The sequence below is a fragment of the Mytilus edulis genome, chromosome 1 (assembly GCF_963676685.1).
Source record: "Mytilus edulis chromosome 1, xbMytEdul2.2, whole genome shotgun sequence".
In the NCBI taxonomy this organism is placed as follows: domain Eukaryota; kingdom Metazoa; phylum Mollusca; class Bivalvia; order Mytilida; family Mytilidae; genus Mytilus; species Mytilus edulis.
The window spans coordinates 122813177-122836835 of record NC_092344.1 but is presented as its reverse complement, the minus strand read 5'-3'; the positions used below and the strand labels follow the sequence as shown (position 1 = coordinate 122836835).

At 31.2% G+C, this 23659-nt stretch overlaps 1 protein-coding gene across 4 annotated transcripts; it reads right to left on the bottom strand.

Moving 5' to 3' along the window:
• Positions 1-552: 552 nt before the first annotated feature.
• Positions 553-23659, bottom strand: LOC139518490 (neurogenic locus notch homolog protein 2-like). 4 transcript variants are annotated; one of them, XM_071310006.1, is made up of 6 exons: positions 23296-23659; positions 18478-18546; positions 2761-2829; positions 2266-2355; positions 1304-1391; positions 553-680 (listed from the first exon to the last, which is right to left on the bottom strand). In XM_071310006.1, the coding sequence occupies exons 1-6, from the start codon at positions 23627-23629 to the stop codon at positions 623-625; spliced, it is 708 nt and encodes a 235-aa protein (XP_071166107.1). In that variant the 5' UTR covers positions 23630-23659; the 3' UTR covers positions 553-622. The 4 variants fall into 4 exon arrangements, 3 of the variants coding, with proteins under 3 accessions (XP_071166107.1, XP_071166112.1, XP_071166118.1); XM_071310011.1 differs by lacking the exons at positions 18478-18546; positions 23296-23659 and adding an exon at positions 3867-4268 and having other exon boundaries at positions 556-680; XM_071310017.1 differs by lacking the exons at positions 553-680; positions 1304-1391; positions 2266-2355; positions 2761-2829 and adding exons at positions 15836-15964; positions 16616-16703; positions 17573-17662.

The following is a 23659-nucleotide window of genomic DNA, read 5'->3' as shown; positions in this document are numbered from 1 at the left end:
ACAAAACCTGCGATATTTATTCATGTTTTAATCGAAGAAAAGTAATTATGATTGTAGTTACGGATATTGGTTACATCCGTAACACATATATTCCATAGCCATCAATTACACCCCTAACATGGACGCTTTAACATTCACACGTTGAACCTTTGTTTTATAGATTCCTTGAAAGCAGACACCCTTTATAAACGTTATACGTGTTGTGCTTCCGGGGCCGTTTTGGGACTTTTTTCACATGGAATGCTCAAAGCTAAACGTTTCAGTATAAATTAAAAGCAACATTAGAGAAATGTGAAAAGACATGGTCATGGTATTACAAAATAAAACAGGCATTACACAATTATATAGTACACAAAACAATGCATAACCCTTAATCAAAACCAACAAGAACTTGAACCTACTTAGTAATTTACAAAAAATAGGTTTGAACGTAATGCTCTAAAAGGCAAGCAGATTCTGTTCTACATCGCCTCGCACAGTAGAAAATTGAACAATGTCATAGGAATGTGAAACTGCATTTGATTATTATGATTATAATAACCCTCTGATGTCTCCTGTTTGCATAAAAACAACAGAAACCGCACAAAATATGTATTTATTAGAATAGCTTCTTGAACACTGTCTATATTAGTTTATTCACCCTGGTTTCTGTCTGGTCCGCTTCAACTTTTTTACCATACCTTCAAAAGTCAGATAAAATATTAGAAAGTGATCTACCACTGATTTAGTAGTCTGTTCTTATTTTGTGTTGTTAAGCAAATTATTAGGTATATGGAAGCACGAAAATATGTTTATCTCTGCTGTAGTCTGTCAACGTTTGTCCAAGACATAAAACAGGAGCATGTTATTCATTAGTTGTCGTTTGTATGTGGACATTTTTTTGTTTTTCATTGTTTCTTGAGTTTGTGGGATAGTTTGGGGAAGAAAATGTTCATAAATTAACTCGATGTAAGCGACAGTAGTTAACCCAAGTCACACTTTATAAAAGTACAACATTTAAGTTCAAAGTATGTTCTTCAACATGGAGCCTTGTCTCACACCGAGAAGCACGCTATGAGCTCGTTTATTTGTTCAGAGGCCCCTGTTGCTCTTCAATAAAATTTCCCGATAAATATTAATCTGGAACATGTATCTGGATAATTTTGATATAAGCCTAATTACTGGTCTAATAATAATTGATTAACTGTGTAAATGTAACAGTTTGCAAACGGGTTTTTTTCTCACTTTGGTTGTTTTTGCTTGTATCTGAGTATTAATTCAACGGTATATGTATCCGCTTATCCGTGTTTAATGGCAAACCTACCCGCAACAAAAACGGCCAATACAGCAAACGGTCATCATGAAAGCAATTGTCCCAAGCACGGCCGCTGATACTATGAACCACGGTTTAGCTGTAACAAAAAAATAACACTACTTTCGGCTGAACATATTATACTTACCATTGCCAGTTATTATAAAAAAAAAACATAGTATCTACGAATTGCAGTAATGCGCTGTATTGTCCGCTTTAAAATGCCATGAGATGACAAATGTAAATCAATTCAAACGAGAAATTTAACGGCCAAAATTAATTATTGATATGTGTTCTCTTTAATAAAATGTTATTTATTTATGTCTCACGTTGGTAAATTGAACAAAGTTGAGGATATTTTATTTCCGTTGTCATGTATTTATCAATTATGACCTTTGGTCGAGGTCTATATGTTATATATGGACCTGTTCAGATTATATCCACCGAGGACGAAGTCCGAGTGTCACTATAATCTAACAGGTCCATATATAACGTATTGACTGAGTGAGAGTCCTTCATTTATATATTACATATGTAAATAATGTATAAGTAAAATGGAATTCAATGTTCTTTGTGGTTTTTTTAAATATTGGTTTGCACGTTTGTTAACATGATATTGACAGTATAATAATGAATCAGATTAACTTGTTTTATTGTAAACAAAAACACAGATTTGTTTCTTTTTAAAACAAAATAAGAATTCATATGGATCTCATTTCAGTCTACTTGCACATATTTACCGTCAATATACGTATAAATAGAAACATAGCGTTAATATACCTAAAAATATAAACAAGGCGTCAGAAACATTAATTTTAAAACGAGACAGTGATATCCAATGAAATCAGGAGAATGATATACCAACCATATGTAATATATACATATGATCATAAATATATAAATTTTTCAGTTAATTAGGGTTCAGATATTTAATGGTTTCATTTGAAAAATGAAATAAATATTCAAGTACTTACGTTTATTGCAAGTGCTTCCCTTGAACAATGTCATACATGAACATTTACCAGCATTGCAGTCACCAAACTTACATCCTTGTTTACATGATTCTGAAAGTAAGGCAAATCGATGTTACTTTCAGGTGAAATAATATACTTTGGGTTATTTCGATGGTGTTCGTCTGGCAACCTTAAAGTTGATATACGCGTTTCCTGACATAATGAGTAGGAAGTCCTACATGAGCGAAAAAAAAACACACACATTTTTGATTTTTTTTTTTTGGTCAGTTTGTCTTCGACTTACTAGTTTTGAATCCTTGGTATCTTCCGCTGCTTTTTGTGTATTTGATTTGAGCCCCACTATTAAAACTTTATTGAGATACAACGCGCGTGGCATACTAATTTGAAAAATTGGTATCAATGTTGAGTCTTTTGTCGTTCGCACCTTTTTTGTCAAATCAAACATATTTTCAGAAATATTTTTTTTCAAACCAAGGAATTTCATATATAACTTACTTGCTGTTATCGTACTGCTGTGGTGTGGCGTGGTTAATCCATTATGTATCCCAGGTAATGTTGTTATTTCTGTAAAACATAAAGTGAATTATCTTGTCAGAAAATTAGGAGTCGGTCCTTTCCCATTAAGTTTAGATCGACAAGTCCGAAGTGTTTATTAAGGACTTATTTTGAAACTTGCTTCACGTAAATCATTGAAACAACAAAGTTAGCAAATTAACATTGGAAAAAGCAGAAGTCTTTTGGTTTTTTTTTAATAAGCATTTTCCACCTAAATGTTGACAATCAAGATCCAAATGGGCAAAACAAAATAGCGATTTTGTTAAAATCTTCTTGATTAAGCCAAGCTTTAGACAAGGAAACATTTAACGGCTGGTTCTAGAAATTTAAATTTAATGTCAAATATATTATTTAAAATCTAATATTTCAAGTAAATTGTTTCATAAAATTTTGTTGTCGACGCGTATGTAAAATGTTTAAGGGCTTGAAACCCGTTTTGGTGGGTAATCGAAAATGATGCTAACAGTGTGTGTGACATAGTGAAAATAAGCTTAAACATAAGATAGACAAATTTACTATCTAGCATTTGTATCATCTATGATTCCGTGTGGTCATATCTATCAAATATGATAATGAAATTTTCCATATGCATAGGGCAATTTTAGGGCTTTTAAAGTTTATCAAAACAAAATATACCAACATATCTCAAGAAAAAATGGACTGTAAACTATTTTGTTAAAAAAAGACAGTAGGTTTTCTAAATTTAGGTATTTCATATTTTCATGTCGGGGCCTCTTATCTTCATTGCCAATAATACCATATTTCCTTTATATTTTATCAAATTAAAATCAAAATCTTGATCTTTCGGTTCAATTTCATAGATTTTCTTTATTACCTTTATTTATAAAAATATTTTGTAATAACATGCATAAGTAAAATAACAAAAATACCGAAATCCAAGGATAATTTGAATCGAAAAATCCCTTATCAACTGGCTAAATGAAAACCAAAAATACATGAATGCACTTCACGTTATTTTAAGTATTTTTTTGTCGTTTGAAATAATTTCATCTGTTAAGTCAGTAAATGACTTTGACTTTTCTTACCAGATTCACAACATTTTCCAGTAAATCTCTGTGGACACTGACACTTGGTCTGTCTAAACACACCATTCACGCACGTTTGTCCACATACTTTATCTTCAATGAAATCTTTTGTTGTAATATTACAGTCTGTCGCACATTTTCTAATGGAAGTATAAGTTGTATTACAGCACAGTGATTTAAATCTCCTAGAAGTACCACCACCACATGATGAGGTACAGTTTGACCATTGTAACCACGAGCTCAAATGACACTGTTTTTGTCCATTGGTGCATGTGTATACAGCATTGCCGATAACAAAAACACAACTTAAAATTACTAGTAAATATATTTGCATTTTTCTGTTCTGCGCAATACGTATTTTGGGTATGTCTCAACACAGTATGATTTAACATAAGTGGAAAATCAAACTCATAACCGACAGTTTAAAAGGAAAGGTAAAACTATACAATGTCAAAGATAATAATATGATTGATTATTCTATACATGCATTTAAAAGGGATAAAACTGAGCATACATGTTCAATGTTATTAATTTTATTGTGTTCGAAATGACAGATATATTAGAACAAATGATCAACCTTTTGTTTTGATATTAAAAAAACAACACGTTTAATGATTTCATGCGTTCAAAACGTGTTTTTATAAATGATGAACTTAGATATTAAAATCCTTTGTAAATATATGTTTTAAACACAGTGTTTGCTAATATTTCACAGTACATGTAACCACAATCTAATGATTAAAGTCATACGGGTATCAAACTAAGAAGGTGGGTAATAAGTATACCAGTATTTGGAGGGATGTTTATTACATATTAAAGTCGATTGGTTTGTTTCGTGATGAATGCAGTTGTCAGAATTTGAGTTCTTATTGTCACATGGATATCGGATTTGTGTTATCATAATAAGGGTTTTTATGTAATCTTAGGCTTATTAGATTTATTATTAAATCCTTATATTCATTGGACGTAGCTCTATACTAAAACATCCCGTCATTGTGGTATTGTGCTATGGTAAAATGTTTTGCATTCTTGGCTTTCGTTTTATCTAACGTGCTTTGTCTATATGACTTTTTCTTACATATTTTGTTTTTGTGTTTATAGTGATTGTGAATATGTACCCCTATTTTTTACATTTTTAACTATAATATTTGTTTGTTTTGTTCAACATTGTTGTCAGTATTATGAAATTTAATGCGACTGTCATACTAATGGGAGGTTAAGCTAGCTAGAAAGACATGTTTTATCTAATATTTTCAACAGAAGAAAAAGCCTGTACCAAGTCCGGAATATGACAGTTATTATTCATTCGTTACATGGTTTGATCTTGTTTTGCCTTTGATGAGGTCCTTCCGTTTTGAATTTTGAGTTCGGTATTTAGTTATTTTACTTTTTCTTTTCTTTGAGAAACATTTAGATGACTAATAAGCCTCAGTGTAGAAGGAGAACAATTACAGCTATTTCTAACACAAAAGACAAAGTTATACTTATAGTGACAACCGACCTCACTCTGCTCATCAATGTTTTAGGACCTGTGGTGGCCAAAAGAAGAAAAAAAGAGGTCGGTTGGTTCACTTTAGTATTTTGCATTTCAGACACGATATTAATGTACTTCAATGACATCTACCGGAACTTAGGATATACAAATTTATCTCTGCCTTGTCCAGTCAAACAGGTTCGTGTGAATTGCAATGCGTACTTTTAATTGGATCTCAACACAAATTCACATTTACATCATCAGTGAATATGGTATACTGTCCTTTGATTTAGAAAGATTATACATTCATTCCAGTTATCAATTTTACAAAGAACAAAACACGTAAGATTTAGACGTGCATTGTTCAGCATAAAGACCGGCTTACTCAAATAAAAGACAACATTATTAAAACTGTAATATTTGTAATATATGTATGCTCATATATCATCAGTTATTACAATTTTGCTACAAATGAATGGAATTCAAAACTGTTTATTTGCATTTAAGTTTTACATAGTTTTGAGCATGTATAAAAATAAGAATAAATGGTAGTATTGCAAATTTGACAACTATCCACCAGAGTTCGAATATGTGCATATTACCAATTATTGTGCACCCATAACAGTTATAAGAGTCCCCGACATGACAAAATCTGAAACAATTCAAACGAAAATCCTACGGCCGGGTTATTTTATATAGTTTTATTACAGCACAGTTGTTTGAATCTCCTAGCAGTACCGCCACCACAGGATGAGCTACAGTTCGACCATTGTCCCCATCCGCTCATTAGACATTGGTTCTTCCCGTTCTGACATGAAAACACAGCACTACAAACTATAAATGTAGAACTTAAAACTACCAGTGATATAATATTAAACTGCTTATAAGATATTTCAAGATTCATGTTTGATCGCCAATCGTATTTTAAATATACCACAAAATACTTGACTTATACTTATACTTATATGCGTACGTGCAAAAACTAAAAGCAAGGATATGCGGTTTTAATGTTCTTAACTTTATAACTTTTGTATGACTGCCATGAAATACATTTCACTTGGATATATTTGATCGTATAAATAATTGGAACATATATAACAATATAGTTATTGTCTATAAGTATTAAAATTTTCTGTAACTATATATTGTTATCTAAACTGTCTAAAATATATAATCCCTTTGAGTGCAAAACCTCTGACAGTCATCAAATCATATAAGAGAGATAAAACGTAAATCCACTTTTATGTTCACCGATTGTTGTCTTTTAATCCGCAGATATTACAACGTAAAGGGCAAGACTATACACGTTATTATATATTATTATTTTACGGTATATTATGAATATAATTTACAATGTTCTTGCATTTGTATGAACGTCCTGTCACGTAACGTTTTCGATTTAGCGGTATTGTTGAACATTGATTTATGAATGGGACGTTTGGCTAGCCATAAAACCACATTAAATTCAACATTTTTTTCTTAAAATGTACTGTACCAAACATGAATTTGGCAGTTGTTATCAAATGGTCTGTTTCTATGTAATTGTATGTATGCGTTTGTGTTTGATGTAGTTTGGTGTTTTTGGTTGTTCATTTTTTTTATGTGTTTCTTTTGATTTTAGTTTGTAACCTGGATTTTGTTTCTTTTTTTAATTAACTTATGACTTTTAAACAGCGGTAAACTACTGTTGCCCCGATTTATTAAAAAAAAAAACTGTACCACGTTATCGACTTCGTTTAATTACATTGTCACAACATCGCATCAAACGTTAATGATATAGTTCTATTATTATTATTATTATTGGACTTGTATTTGCTGCAATTATTATAAAGCTTTCTTTTAAATTTTAAATTAAAATCGAAAATCGAAAGTATGCTTTATATACAAAGTGGAATAGAGATATAATCAGATGAACAAATCCTCTTGATAATTGTGTTTGGTTTGACTTACGTTTATCGATAGGTTGTAGGTTTTTGTTTGTGTTCCTGTAAACACCAATTCAGCAAATTTGATAGCAGACTTTTATCCTTTATAAAAAAAACTTATTCCAAAGAATCTCAATTTAACGTTGAAAGAGATCAATACAAACAGCAACTTTTTCATCAATATATTAAAAACAAAACTCATCATATATTACTTTACAGTTATTAAACTATGTAGAATCTTTAGGGTTTTTTCGCTTGTACATGCTTAAAAATATTACGTCCCCTGCAAACACTGAAAACTGGATCTTTTAAATGTGTGTCCAGTTTTAGTAAGAACGCTTTTTTAACTTCATTCTCACGAAAACGTCCTGTTAAATAGCTTCAACAAAAATGAATTGAAATACACACAAATTATTCTAGATGACGTTTTCATTTCCTTACTTGAAAAGCTGACAACGAGTACAGCAGGCTATAGGAACTTTGTGAAGAGTTGATTAAGTCGTTAGTAACTTTCTGTCATTTTAACATTTCTTTGAAAAAAAGGAAAATAAAAAATATAATGAACTCAGATGAGAATCCGATCGGAAAGTCCATAATCAAAAGTAACTTGTTATATTTACGTTCCTTCTGTGCGCCTTTCCGTGCTGCCTCTTCTTATTTTCATATATATCGGAGTTCATACACTTGTCAAAAACAAGAAGATCAAAGAAGCCAGGTAATTTAGTTTCACGTTCAGATACTTGAAGATGTATCAAAGAACGTATTGTCCCTTTTCTAAAAAAAAAATCTATCGGAAGGTACCTTGTTGATAAATATTCGGTATAAACTTCACAAATAATACAAGATGGTCTTGTGACGCATAGTTTCTGGGTATTGACGTTGTATATCATCTTTTAACATAACGTGTTATAGTATTATTATTTTTTGTCTTCATGAATATTACTTTTTTATTTTTTTTTTGGTGGTATCCATTTGAAGTGACTCTGTATGCATGCATCCCGTTTTTTGTGTTTCTGTTCTATTAGAATTTCTGCATTCTTGTCTTTCATATTTGCCAAATTGCTTTGTCTATATGCCTTTTGTGTTTCTTTTTCACAATTGACGTTGCCCTGTACATCCCGTCTTTTTTGTTTTTTGCAATTGTTAATGTTTGTTTGTTGTTACAGTGGTTTAGATAATAACACAGTGTTGACTGCTGTACCCCTTATATTGACATTTTTACCTATTATGTCGGTTTATTTTGTTCATACATCGTTGTAATATAATGGATTTTTTTACGGATATATTTATGTACAACAGTTAGGCCGTTGATTTTCTCGTTTAGATGGTTGTATATTTGTGATTATGGGGTCTGTTTTAGCTGAAAATGCGTATTGGCTTTGATCATTGTTGAAGACCGTGCGGTGACCTATTTAATTTCTGTGTCATTTGGTCTCTTGTAAAAAGTTGTCTTATTGGCAATCATATCACATGTTTTGTTATGATTATTATTATCAAGACAGGTTTAAGGAGGAAACGACACATTAAGACGACAAAAGTTTAAATTAAATCATCTCGTAAATTCTTTGAGAATAAATAAAATCAAGTTTACAAACAAAACCTGATAGAATATAAAATGAGTGAGACTGGGGGCAATAACAAAGTAAGCGACTTCCAATATACATGTGTCACCCGAAGGGACTTCCAATATGCATGTGTCACCCGCTATACAAATTCAGATCCAATCAAAATGTCAGAATCGAGAATTACATATCATATAATTAGAATTATATCTAACATCCTAAGACCAAGAAAATACGTTATTGGGGAGTTTACACATCTACACATCGTATCAGTCAACCAATATATGACTTCATAAAACTAATGCAGGATTGATTTCTCAACGGCAATGAAATTGAGAATGAAAATGGGGAATGTGTCAAAGAGACAACAACCTGACCATAGAAAAAACAACAGCAGAAGGTCACCGACTGACATTTTCAACGCAATATGACAGAATTAGGTGTATAATAGGTTTAAGTTTGAAGTCGACCATCCGTGTCAGTGTCGAGGTAGGATCAGTTGTCATCTAGATGTGCCTAAGATTGTCTGTAACGGTTAACAAATTCCCAATTGCATCCCTAAATCTTTGATAAAAACACGTATTCAACTTGCAATCATTAGGATGCCTCGCCTGAAACTACTGTTAAATTAAATATGCACAGCGGTTTAAATTGTTCTTCTCTTTAGTCTTGGTCAAGTGTTTTCTGGTGGATAAATGACTCATTGGCAAATGTACTAAATTTTCTATATATTTTTTCTTTAGTCTTTGGTCGATGGCTGACAATCATGTCACGTGTCTTTGTTTTATATCTATTTTTTAATCTACAGTGTGAATATAGGGTATACTTAAATTTTTACCTATTAGAAAGAAATACACATGAATAAATAAGAAGATTTGGTATATTTTTGAATGCGACAACCATCTACTAGAGACTAAAAGACGGAGATGTAAGTGATTGGAAGTCATCGTACGTCCGTCAACACCGAGCAAAACCCAAATCATGAGTTAAGGGATTACTGATTTGTGAGAATCAATTACCAAGTCAGAAATATTACAGTTGTTATTCATTCATGTGAATGTGTTTGGGTGTCTGATTTTGCCATTTGCTTAGGGACTTCATGTTTTGGATTTTCCGCGGAGTTTTTAATAATTTTAAGCATGATGGAATTTGTGTTATGTTAAAAAAGGGCAGTTGATATTAAAAATTAAAAAAAGAAGATGTGGTATGATTGATAATGCGAGAACTCTCCACAAAGACAAAATGACACGAAAATTGACAGTTTTAGGCCACCGTATGAGCCGTCAACAATGAGTAAAGCACATAGTGCATAGTAAGCAATAAAAAGCATCCAAATCAAAAATTTAACATTTAATTTGAACCAGAATTACGACCTCCCACACTCCCATAAACCTTGAACAGTGGTTTAACAGTTTAAAATAAAAACGAACTACAAAACAAAAAGTCATTTGAAAAAGGCTCAACTCATCAGAAGCATTCAAATAGTCCGTTTCTATGTATGTAGGCTTTTGTTTTTATTGGGGTTCAGTGTTTCTATTGTTCTGTTGTTTCCTCTTATAGTTGATCTGTTACCTCGGTTTTAGTTTGTAACTCAGATTTGCTTTCGCTCAATCTGTTGATAACTATTGAACAGCGGTATAATACTGTTGTCTTTATTTAAAAACCTAAGTAAATGATCTAGCAGATTTATATGGATAACAACAATTCTTGTTCAAATAAAAAATATCGTTTATCAGCTAGGAAGCAATTTCACAGATAAAAACAGAAAATTAATATAAATTTCATTCCAATGTTTAGATATACTTAATGTTACCGACGTTGTAATAACATTTATCATATTCGTTCTTCAAATTACAGAACAAAATATAAACATGTATCATGATAAAGTTCATGTATTGGTCAGAGATAATATTGCATATCAAGTATTGCGGATGGTGCTTTATAGTATTGTTCTATTGTCTAAAAGATCTATTATTGTTAAAAATAGAAATAAGATTGGGAATTAAAGGCAACTAACCGAAAATACCCGTCGTATGCATAGATTATTGGAAGCAGACACATAATAAAACTTTTGAGAAAAATGTTTTGATCGATAGATAAAAGTAACTTCTTATGTGAACACAAGATAGTGCAACAACAAGTAAATATAAATTCATATGTTGGTTTTGGTTTTGTTTTCTGTTTTTGTTTTGTGATTTTGTTCTTCGTCGACCATTGACCGTTAACCCCTGTTCCCATTATCTCAATTTACAACAGACAACACAATTTTTATTCCAAACTAATAATTTATTGAGCTATTATTTCTATACTTCTTAATATTGTCTATATTAATTATTTCACGCGTGTTTCTGTCTCCCCAGGTTCAACTTTTTTACCATATCTACAAATATCAGATAAATATATTAAAAGGGATAAACTTCACATGAAACTTGAAATCTTTATAGGTCTCTTTGGCTGTTGTATTTGAGGAATGGAGCGTGATATCCTTCGAGCGAAGTTGGTTAAGGCTTAGACATTTTTAGATTGATTCGGTTAAAAGAAACATCTGTTGCATTCTAACGATTTGTTTTTGTCGTTATTTTTGTCCTATAAAGCTCTCGGTTATTTTGTGTATAAAAGAAGCCGAAAAACGTGTCAAAAGCACCTCACTAACTTTGATTTAAGCCAAATTACTGGGTTTTTTTAATATTTGATTGCCTTTTAAAATGTTGGAGTTCATGTAAGTTAAATTGCTAAACTATATTGTGTAAGGTCTTGATTAAGATTTTTTTCTGTATATGCATGTAAGTCTTGCTTGTTTTCATGCTTCCTCTAATCAAGTATACTATCAAATGATTGATGGTAAACATACCCAAAACAAAAACAGCAAACACAACAAGTTATCATGGTCATCAAGATAGTTCCTAGAACAGATGTCATTACAAGAAACCAGGGTTCAGCTAGAAAATAAATTAGACATAAAGTAAAATATTGTACACACCATTGCCAGTAAGTGATAAGGAGGTTACATGTAACGTGTTAAGAATACTGTTTATTTCGAGTGATGATAAAAAGAAGAAAGTATTTCACACAGGATAGGTGTGTTGATGTCAGTTGTTTAATTTGAAATTTATATATATTTGCCGACTCTGTTGTAAATTACTCCGTCTCAGCAATGTTATATATATATTAATTACTTACGTTTTTGGCAAGCCTTTCCCTTGAAAAATGCCATACATGAACATGTACCATTTTTGCATTCTCCAAATTCACAACCTTGTTCACAAACATCTAAATGTAAGGACAATCAACGTGTTATGACAAAATACAGAAAATAATAGTCTATACAATTATAATGTAATTATCATACCAACACAGAGGCAATGACTATCTGAGTGTGATTATCGTCGGCCTCCAAATGTCAATCAGCAGTAGATTTCAGGCTTATATTTAGTAATCTAGAAGTCCAATTGCACTAGAATCTTAATAGGTTAAAGTCCAAAAGAATATGGAGGTTATGGGTTTCACAAATATCACAAGCAGATATCTAGCCAAGTATTGGTGATATTTATAAAGCATAGATTGAAATTAATCGTAGAAACTCAAGTTATAGATAAGTTCATCACGTATTTAGTGTGTTATTCAGAGATTGTAAACACATATTTTAACCTGCGCATCTGGTGCAACAAAATTGGTACAGTTAATTTTATTATTAACCCTATCAAGGCACTCGGGCTCGCTCATTTTGGAGCTCATACATTTTTCCATGTTTTAGTTTGTTACCTTGGTGTGTGTTTTCTTAAACTAAATGCGAGAATATGATATGGGTAAACCGTTGTTGCCTTGTTTTGTTCCTATTTTTCTTAATGTTCCGTTGATATTTTAGTATGATCCTTTACCATCTGAGGATTTATTTAAGTAGGATAGATTAAGAATGCAATGACGCCATTAATCAATGTAATAGCGACTAATTGTCCACTCGAATTCTAAAATCATTTTTTTTAAATACTAAGAAGGTATCAAATAACATAATTCGTATGTTTATTATTAGATTACATGTGTGCTTCTTCATAATATGTCAATTTGAATGGCTAACACCATTCTGATGTCATTTTGAAATTAACCTGTATCTTTAAACAATGGACAGACAGATATGTTTCTAGCAATGAAGAAAAGTGTATCGCTTACTTGTTGTGATCACATTTTTACTTGATGATGCTGTGAACCCATTAGTTGCCACAGGAATTGTCGCTATTTCTAGATAGAAAAATGGCGTAAATAATCTTGTAAATATTAACTGAGAACAGGATACTTCACTTCATGTTTAAAAAATATAATACTAAAAACATTCGAAAAATATCAAAATAACTACTATTAAAAACATATCTTATCAGTATTTATGTTATTTATATCTGTTTCAATAGAATGCATTATCTTTCTCGTTTGAATTGGATAACATTTGTCATGTCGGAGCTTTCATGTGACTATACAGTATGAGTTTTGACTTGTAAGCCATTTTGGTTTATGGTGGAGAGTTGTCTTATTGTTAATTATACCACATCTTTTTATTTTTATATAGACGCAATGAAATCTTAATATAAAATATCTATTCAATTAAAGCAATCTTATTTCTAATTCCCAGTCATTAAATATTAAATTACCTACCAGATTCACAACATTTCCCAGTGAAGCTGTTTGGACACTGGCACTTGTTCTGTCTAAACACGCCATTCACGCACGTTTGTCCACATACTTTATTTTCAACGTAATCTTTTGTTGTAATATTACAGTCTGTCGCACATTTTCCAAAGGAAGTATAAGATGTATCACAGCACAGTGATTTAAATCTCCTAGACGTACCACCACCACATGATGAGGTACAGTTTGACCACTGTCCCCACTGGCTCAATTGACACTGATTCAGCCCGTTACCACATCTAAATACCGCACTACTAACTATAAATGTAGAACTTAAAACTGCCAATAAATTAAAGTAGTACCGTTCACAGAATGTTTTATAATTCATATTTGACCACCGAAAGTTATGAAAACATGCCACAATATCCAGACGTATAAAGTAAAGTGTAAAAGCAATGGCAATAATATACAGGGTATGTGTTCTTTACTTAAAACTGATTTATAAATTTATTTGATGATATTAAAGTATCTAATTATTTATTAATTATTTACCGTACTCCAAGCCTTTTATTTACAGTAAATAATACAATTTTCTGTAACTATATACTTTATCTTTACTTATCATTTTAACGAATTATCATTTTTAGGGCTGACCGACCCCCTGCCATTATGTGCGATTTAATCAATTTCATTACTTCGGTATATCTAAAAGATAAATTTTCAATGCTTAATTCAACAGGGGCTGGTGTTGCTTATTCTTTAGTGTATATGTTGTGTCATGTGTACTATTGTTTGTCTGTTTGTGTTTTCCTTTTTTAGCCATGGCGTTGTCAATTTATTTTCGATTTATGAATTTGATTTTCCCTCTGGTATCTTTCGTCTCTCTTTTACCACGACTGTCGGCTTGGTTCAATAACACAATCATATAATCTTTAAAAAAATAAAGTAAATATAATGGTATTCTGATAAATTTGAGAACACATTTGTTTACTGCAGTTTATATAGATCTTTCTTCAAGTATGAAAAAAGTCAATATTTTAGATACACTTCAATAATGCAATGAAAATGTGATGAGATAGATTTTCGTTTTTTTACCATGGCATTGTCTTTTTTTTTAACTAACGAATTTGGACATTCCTATGGTATCTGCATCAATAATGTTACACAGAAGGAATGTCTATACCAGGTCAGGAATGTGGTAGTTGTTTTCTATTCTATGATAGTTGTTTTCTGTTCGTTAGATGTGAGCTTTTCACTTTACGAAGTTATAATCGTTTTGAATTACCTTGGAGTCTGGTAATATTGATATTTTACTTTTTTCGCCCTTTTTGTAAAGCTGTATAATTTCTTGAACATAAATGTGTTCGATTACAATTTAATTTTGTCTACAGGTTGTTAGTATTTCTGCTGGCCTTAATTACATCACTATAATAACAGGCTTGTCCCTGTGTTGTATTGAAACACATCATGTTTATCTTACACTTTTAATGACGTCTTTACACTTAATAAATTTAATGTGTAAAGATGATGATGTAAGTTGTTAACGAACTTGACTGGCTGTACACTCCTTTTACGGTCGGTTGTGTACCGATACATATTTTGTCTCGAATTTTTGTTGAGTTGTAACTTGATTGAACTAGTTTTGCACTGATATCTGTGAGTAATTCATGATCGATTTTTTATGTCTTTCAGTCTTTGTTGTTTTTGTGTTCTGTGCAAATCTTTGGGTTTGGTTCTGTTTCAACTGTTTGTCATCGTTTGACCTTATGGTGCGGTGCTAAACTCCAATGTGAGTCCCTGCTGCAGGTTTGTCGCCTATCGTGTTACTCATTTAAGTACAAAACCTGCGATATTTATTCATGTTTTAATCGAAGAAAAGTAATCATGATTGTAGTTACGGATATTGGTTTACATCCGTAACACATATATTCCATAGCCATCAATTACGCCCCTAACATGGACGCTTTAACATTCACACGTTGAACCTTTGTTTTATAGATTCCTTGAAAGCAGACACCCTTTATAAACGTTATACGTGTTTTGCTTCCGGGGCCGTTTTGGGACTTTTTTCACATGGAATGCTCAAAGCTAAACGTTTCAATATAAATTAAAAGCAACATTAGAGAAATGTGAAAAGACATGGTCATGGTATTACAAAATAAAACAGGCATTACACAATTATATAGTACACAAAACAATGCATAACCCTTAATCAAAACCAACAAGAACTTGGACCTACTTAGTAATTTACAAAAAAATAGGTTTGAACGTAATGCTCCAAAAGGCAAGCAGATTCTGTTCTACATCGCCTCGCACAGTAGAAAATTGAACAATGTCATAGGAATGTGAAACTGCATTTGATTATTAATGATTATAATAACCCTCTGATGTCTCCTGTTTGCATAAAAACAACAGAAACCGCACAAAATATGTATTTATTAGAATAGCTTCTTGAACACTGTCTATATTAGTTTATTCACCCTGGTTTCTGTCTGGTCCGCTTCAACTTTTTTACCATACCTTCAAAAGTCAGATAAAATATTAGAAAGTGATCTACCACTGATTTAGTAGTCTGTTCTTATTTTGTGTTGTTAAGCAAATTATTAGGTATATGAAAGCACGAAAATATGTTTATCTCTGCTGTAGTCTGTCAACGTTTGTCCAAGACATAAAACAGGAGCCTGTTATTCATTAGTTGTCGTTTGTATGTGGACATTTTTTTGTTTTTCATTGTTTCTTGAGTTTGTGGGATATTTTGGGGAAGAAAATGTTCATAAATTAACTCGATGTAAGCGACAGTAGTTAACCCAAGTCACACTTTATAAAAGTACAACTTTTAAGTTCAAAGTATGTTCTTCAACATGGAGCCTTGTCTCACACCGAGAAGCACGCTAAGAGCTCGTTTATTTGTTAAGAGGCCCCTGTTGCTCTTCAATAAAATTTCCCGATAAATATTAATCTGGAACATGTATCTGGATAATTTTGATATAAGCCTAATTACTGGTCTAATAATAATTGATTAACTGCGTAAATGTAACAGTTTGCCTAATGAAATTGTAAAAGCCAGTCGTAAACGGTTTTTTTTTTCTCACTTTTGTTGTTTTTGCTTGTATCTGAGTATTAATTCAACGGTATATGTATCCGCTTATCCGTGTTTAATGGCAAACCTACCCGCAACAAAAACGGCCAATACAGCAAACGGTCATCATGAAAGCAACTGTCCCAAGCACGGCCGCTGCTACTATGAACCACGGTTTAGCTGTAACAAAAAAATAACACTACTTTCGGCTGAACATATTATACTTACCATTGCCAGTTATTATAAAAAAAAACATAGTATCTACGAATTGCAGTAGTGCGCTGTATTGTCCGCTTTAAAATGTCACGAGATGACAAATGTAAATCAATTCAAACGAGAAATTTAACGGCCAAAATTAATTATTGATATGTGTTCTCTTTAATAAAATGTTATTTATTTATGTCTCACGTTGGTAAATTGAACAAAGTTGAGGATATTTTATTTATCAATTATGACCTTTGGTCGAGTTCTATATGTTATATATGGACCTGTTCAGATTATATCCACCGAGGACGAAGTCCGAGTGTCACTATAATCTAACAGGTCCATATATAACGTATTGACTGAGTGAGAGTCCTTCATTTATATATTACATATGTAAATAATGTATAAGTAAAATGGAATTCAATGTTCTTTGTGATTTTTTTAAATATTGGTTTGCACGTTTGTTAACATGATATTGACATTATAATAATGAATTAGATTAACTTGTTTTATTGTAAACAAAAACACAGATTTGTTTCTTTTTAAAAAAAAATAAGAATTCAAATGGATCTCATTTCAGTCTACTTGCACATTTTCTTGCACATATTTACCGTCAATATACGTATAAATAGAAACATAGCGTTAATATACTTAAAAATATAAACAAGGCGTCAGAAACATTAATTTTAAAACGAGACAGTGATATCCAATGAAATCAGGAGAATGATACACCAACCATATGTAATAATTACATATGATCATAAATATATAAATTTTTCAATTAATTAGGGTTCAGATATTTAATGGTTTCATTTGAAAAATGAAATAAATATTCAAGTACTTACGTTTATTGCAAGTGCTTCCCTTGAACAATGTCATACATGAACATTTACCAGCATTGCAGTCACCAAACTTACATCCTTGTTTACATGATTCTGAAAGTAAGGCAAATCGATGTTACTTTCAGGTGAAATAATATACTTTGGGTTATTTCGGTGGTGTTCGTCTGGCAACCTTAAAGTTGATATACGCGTTTCCTGACATAATGAGTAGGAAGTCCTACATGAGCGAAAATAAACACACACATTTTTGATTTTTTTTTTTTTTTTTTGGTCAGTTTGTCTTCGACTTACTAGTTTTGAATCCTTGGTATCTTCCGCTGTCTTTTTTTGTGTATTTGATTTGAGCCCCACTATTAAAACCTTATTGAGATACAACGCGCGTGGCATACTAATTTGAAAAATTGGTATCAATGTTGAGTCTTTTGTCGTTCACACCTTTTTTGTCAAATCAAACATATTTTCAGAAATATTTTTTTTCAAACCAAGGAATTTCATATATAACTTACTTGCTGTTATCGTACTGCTGTGGTGTGGCGTGGTTATCTATTAAATATGAAGTTTATATACGTGTAAACCTGTTTCTTGACATAATGAATAAGAAGTCCTACACGGGCGAAAAACACACAAACATATTTTTGATTTTTTTTTTTGTCAGTTTGTCTTCGACTTGCTAGTTTTGAATACCCCCCTTGGTATCTTCCGCTGTCTTTTTTACTAAAATATAGATGGAGCGCCAAATTATTTTTTTTTAGATGAAACGCGAGTAGCATATCAAATTGAATAATTGATATCAACGATGAGTCTTTTTCCGTACACACATTTTTTTTTTATCAAGTTAAAAATATTTTCAAAAATATTTTTTTTCAAAGCAAGGAATTATTTTTGTGATACACTAGTGTATAACTTACTTGCTGTAATCGTACTGCTGTGGTGTGGCGTGGTGAATCCATTATGTATCCCAGGTAATGTTGTTATTTCTGTAAAACATAGAATAAATTATATTGTCAGTAAAGAAGGAGTCGGTTTTTTTCCATTACGTTTAGATCGACAAGTCCGAAGTTTTTGTTAAGGACTTATTTGGAACTTGCTTCACATAAATCATTACAAACAACAAAGTTAACAAATAAACATTGAAAAAAGCAGAAGCATTTTTTGTTGGTTTTTTTAAGAAGCATTTGCTATTTAAATGTTGACATCAAGATCCAAATGGGCAAAACAAAATAGAGATTTTGTTAAAATCTTCTTGATTAAACCAAGCTTTAGACTAGGAAACATTTAATGGCTGGTTCTAGAAATTTAAATTTAATGTCAAATACATTATTTAAAATTGAATAACACAAGGAAAATGTTTCATTCTTTTTTGGTTGTCGACGCGTATATGATATGTTTAAGGGCTTGAAGTCCGTTTCGGTGGGTAATTTCCTATCTAGAATTTGTATTATCTATGATTCTGTGTTCTCATATCTATTAAATATGAAGTTTATATACGTGTAAACCTGTTTCTTGACATAATGATTAGGAAGTCCCTACATGGGCGAAAAACACACAAACATATTTTTGATTATTTTTTTGTCAGTTCGTCTTCGACTTGCTAGTTTTGAATATCCCCCTTGGTAGCTTCCGCTGTCTTATTTTCTAGTATTTAGATTGAGCGCCACTTTTCAATCGTTTTTATATGAAAAGCGAGTGGCATATCAAATTGAATAATTGATATCAACGATGAGTCTTTTTCCGTTCACACATTTTTTTATCAAGTTAAAAATATTTTCAAAAATATTTTTTTTCAAAGCAAGGAATTATTTTTGTGATACACTAGTATATAACTTACTTGCTGTAATCGTACTGCTGTGGTGTGGCGTGGTGAATCCATTATGTATTCCAGGTAATGTTGTTATTTCTGTAAAACATAGAATAAATTATATTGTCAGTAAAGAAGGAGTCGGTTTTTTTCCATTACGTTTAGATCGACAAGTCCGAAGTTTTTGTTAAGGACTTATTTGGAACTTGCTTCACATAAATCATTACAAACAACAAAGTTAACAAATAAACATTGAAAAAAGCAGAAGCATTTTTTGTTGGTTTTTTTAAGAAGCATTTGCTATTTAAATGTTGACATCAAGATCCAAATGGGCAAAACAAAATAGAGATTTTGTTAAAATCTTCTTGATTAAACCAAGCTTTAGACTAGGAAACATTTAATGGCTGGTTCTAGAAATTTAAATTTAATGTCAAATATATTATTTAAAATTGAATAACACAAGGAAAATGTTTCATTCTTTTTTGGTTGTCGACGCGTATATGATATGTTTAAGGGCTTGAAGTCCGTTTCGGTGGGTAATTTCCTATTTAGAATTTGTATTATCTATGATTCTGTGTTCTCATATCTATTAAATATGAAGTTTATATACGTGTAAACCTGTTTCTTGACATAATGATTAGGAAGTCCCTACATGGGCGAAAAACACACAAACATATTTTTGATTTTTTTGTTGTCAGTTCGTCTTCGACTTGCTAATTTTGAATATCCCCCCTTGGTAGCTTCCGCTGTCTTTTTTTCTAGTATTTAGATTGAGCGCCACTTTTCAATCGTTTATAGATGAAAAGCGAGTGGCATATCAAATTGAATAATTGATATCAACGATGAGTCTTTTTCCGTTCACACATTTTTTTATCAAGTTAAAAATATTTTCAAAAATATTTTTTTTCAAAGCAAGGAATTATTTTTGTGATACACTAGTATATAACTTACTTGCTGTTATCGTACTGCTGTGGTGTGGCGTTGTGGATCCATTATGTATCCCAGGTAATGTTGTTATTTCTGTAAAACATAGAATAAATTATATTGTCAGTAAAGAAGAAGTCGGTTCCTTTCCATTAAGTTTAGATCGACAAGTCCGAAGTTTTTGTTAAGGACTTATTTGGAACTTGCTTCACATAAATCATTACAAACAACAAAGTTAACAAATAAACATTGAAAAAAGCAGAAGCATTTTTTGTTGGTTTTTTTAAGAAGCATTTGCTATTTAAATGTTGACATCAAGATCCAAATGGGCAAAACAAAATAGAGATTTTGTTAAAATCTTCTTGATTAAACCAAGCTTTAGACTAGGAAACATTTAATGGCTGGTTCTAGAAATTTAAATTTAATGTCAAATATATTATTTAAAATTGAATAACACAAGGAAAAGGTTTCATTCTTTTTTGGTTGTCGACGCGTATATGATATGTTTAAGGGCTTGAAGTCCGTTTCGGTGGGTAATTTCCTATCTAGAATTTGTATTATCTATGATTCTGTGTTCTCATATCTATTAAATATGAAGTTTATATACGTGTAAACCTGTTTCTTGACATAATGATTAGGAAGTCCCTACATGGGCGAAAAACACACAAACATATTTTTGATTTTTTTTTTGTCAGTTCGTCTTCGACTTGCTAATTTTGAATATCCCCCCTTGGTAGCTTCCGCTGTCTTTTTTTCTAGTATTTAGATTGAGCGCCACTTTTCAATCGTTTATAGATGAAAAGCGAGTGGCATATCAAATTGAATAATTGATATCAACGATGAGTCTTTTTCCGTTCACACATTTTTTTATCAAGTTAAAAATATTTTCAAAAATATTTTTTTTCAAAGCAAGGAATTATTTTTGTGATACACTAGTATATAACCTACTTGCTGTTATCGTACTGCTGTGGTGTGGCGTTGTGGATCCATTATGTATCCCAGGTAATGTTGTTATTTCTGTAAAACATAGAATAAATTATATTGTCAGTAAAGAAGAAGTCGGTTCCTTTCCATTAAGTTTAGATCGACAAGTCCGAAGTTTTTGTTAATGACTTATTTGGAACTTGCTTCACGTAAATCATTACAAACAACACAGTTAACAAATATACATTGGAAAAAGCAGAAACTTTTTTTTTTTTTTTTTTTTAAGAAGCATTTGCTACTTTATGAAAATCTTCTTGATTAAACCAAGCTTAAGACCAGCAAACATTTAACGGCTGGTTCTAGAAATTTAAATTTAATGTCAAATATCTTATTTAAAATTAAATAACACAAGTAAAATGTTTCATAAAATTTTGTTGTCGACGCGTATGTAATATGTTTAAGGGCTTGAAACCCGTTTTGGTGGGTAATCGAAAATGATGCTAACAGTGTGTGTGACAAAGTGAAAATAAGCTTAAACATTAGATAGACAAATTTCCTATCTAGCATTTGTATCATCTATGATTCCGTGTGCTCATATCTATCAAATATGATAATGAAATTTTCCATATGCATAGAGCAATTTTAGGGCTTTTAAAGTTTCTCAAAACAAAGTATACCAACAAATTTCATGAAAAAAAGGAATGTAAACTATTTTGTTAAAAAAGACAGTAGGTTTTCTATATTGAGGTATTTCATATTTTCATGTCGGGGTCTCTTATCTCATTGCCAGTAACACCATATTTCCTTTATATTTTATCAAATTAAAATCAAAATCTTGATCTTTCGGTTCATTTTCATAGATTTTCTTTGGTTTATTCCTTGAATGCCAACATCCTTTGATCTTCCGACAATTTACCTGTAAAATTATGTTGTCGTTCAAGGAATAGGTGCAAGTAGTTAACACAACAAAAGTACATGCTTATCAAAACAATCATACTAACTAAACAGATAGGTAAATTACAGGTAGCTTAATCTAGTTTTAATTAATTAAGTTGTTAAAAATCATAATTTGCTGCTTCTTCTTGAACAAAAATTGATTCTCTGGAAATGAAACTTTGAATAGTGTTGCATCACAAAGTTTATATTCGCATATTGTTAGGAATCCCAGTTTGCACAAATTCTACAATCGACTCTGGACTTTGAAGGTTTTTTTTCTCACTATTTCTATAGTTGTGTGTGTTGTAATAATCTACCTTATTACTTGATTAAATTTCTTGAAACTTTGTATCTCTAGTTTGATTACTATTTTGTTTTGTTCAGTTTGTTCATGATATTTTTTTTTTTTGGTTATAAAATTTCACCCTTTTTTATTGTAAGTGATTCGTAAAATAACATTGTTAAGTTGTTTGTCTTGTTCGCAACTCATCGGAATTCTTGTTACCCTATTTCATGAATTTTCTTGAAAAATATTTAAAATGATATGGAACTAAACAAATCTCTTCTAATCTTTATTTAGTTTGAAATAATTGTAGTAAACTTAAATTTCATTCAAATTTTTAATATTTCCTATGTAATCAACATATTCATTCCAAACATATTTTTTTTATTAAAAGTAATAAAAGGTTTAAATTTTCTTTATTTCTTTAAAATTCGTAATAATTGTAACCCTTTGGCTAACTCCATATGAGAAAGTTAAATGTTGCAATTCTATAAGTTCAGTATATATATAACTATCTTTAACATTTAAATACTTATAAAAACACTTATTGTTATTATATAAACATCTATTGAAATATTTTTGTTGGCATTCAAGGAATAGGTAAGATATAAAATGTTGGCATTCGAGGAAGACACCATTTTCTTTATTACCTTTATTTTTAAAAATATTTTGTAATAACATGCATAAGTAAAATAACAAAAATACTGAAATACAAGGATAATGTGAATCGAAAAATCCCTTATCAACTGGCTAAATGAAAACCAAAAATACATGAATGCATTTCACGTTATTTTAAGTATTTTTTTGTCGTTTGAAATAATTTCATCTGTTAATTCAGTCATTGACTTTGACTTTTCTTACCAGATTCACAGCATTTTCCAGTAAATCTCTGTGGACACTGGCACTTGTTCTGTCTAAACACACCATTCACGCACGTTTGTCCACATACTTTATTTTCAACGTAATCTTTTGTTGTAATATTACAGTCTGTCGCACATTTTCCAATAGAAGTATAAGATGTATTACAGCACAGTGATTTGAACCTCCCAGATTTACCACCACCACATGATGAGGTACAGTTTGACCATTGTAACCACGAGCTCAATTGACACTGCTTTTGTCCGTTGGTGCACGTATATACAGCATTACCGATAACAAATACAGAACTTAAAATTACTAGTAAATATAATTGCATTTTTCTGTTCTGCTCAATACGTATTTTGGG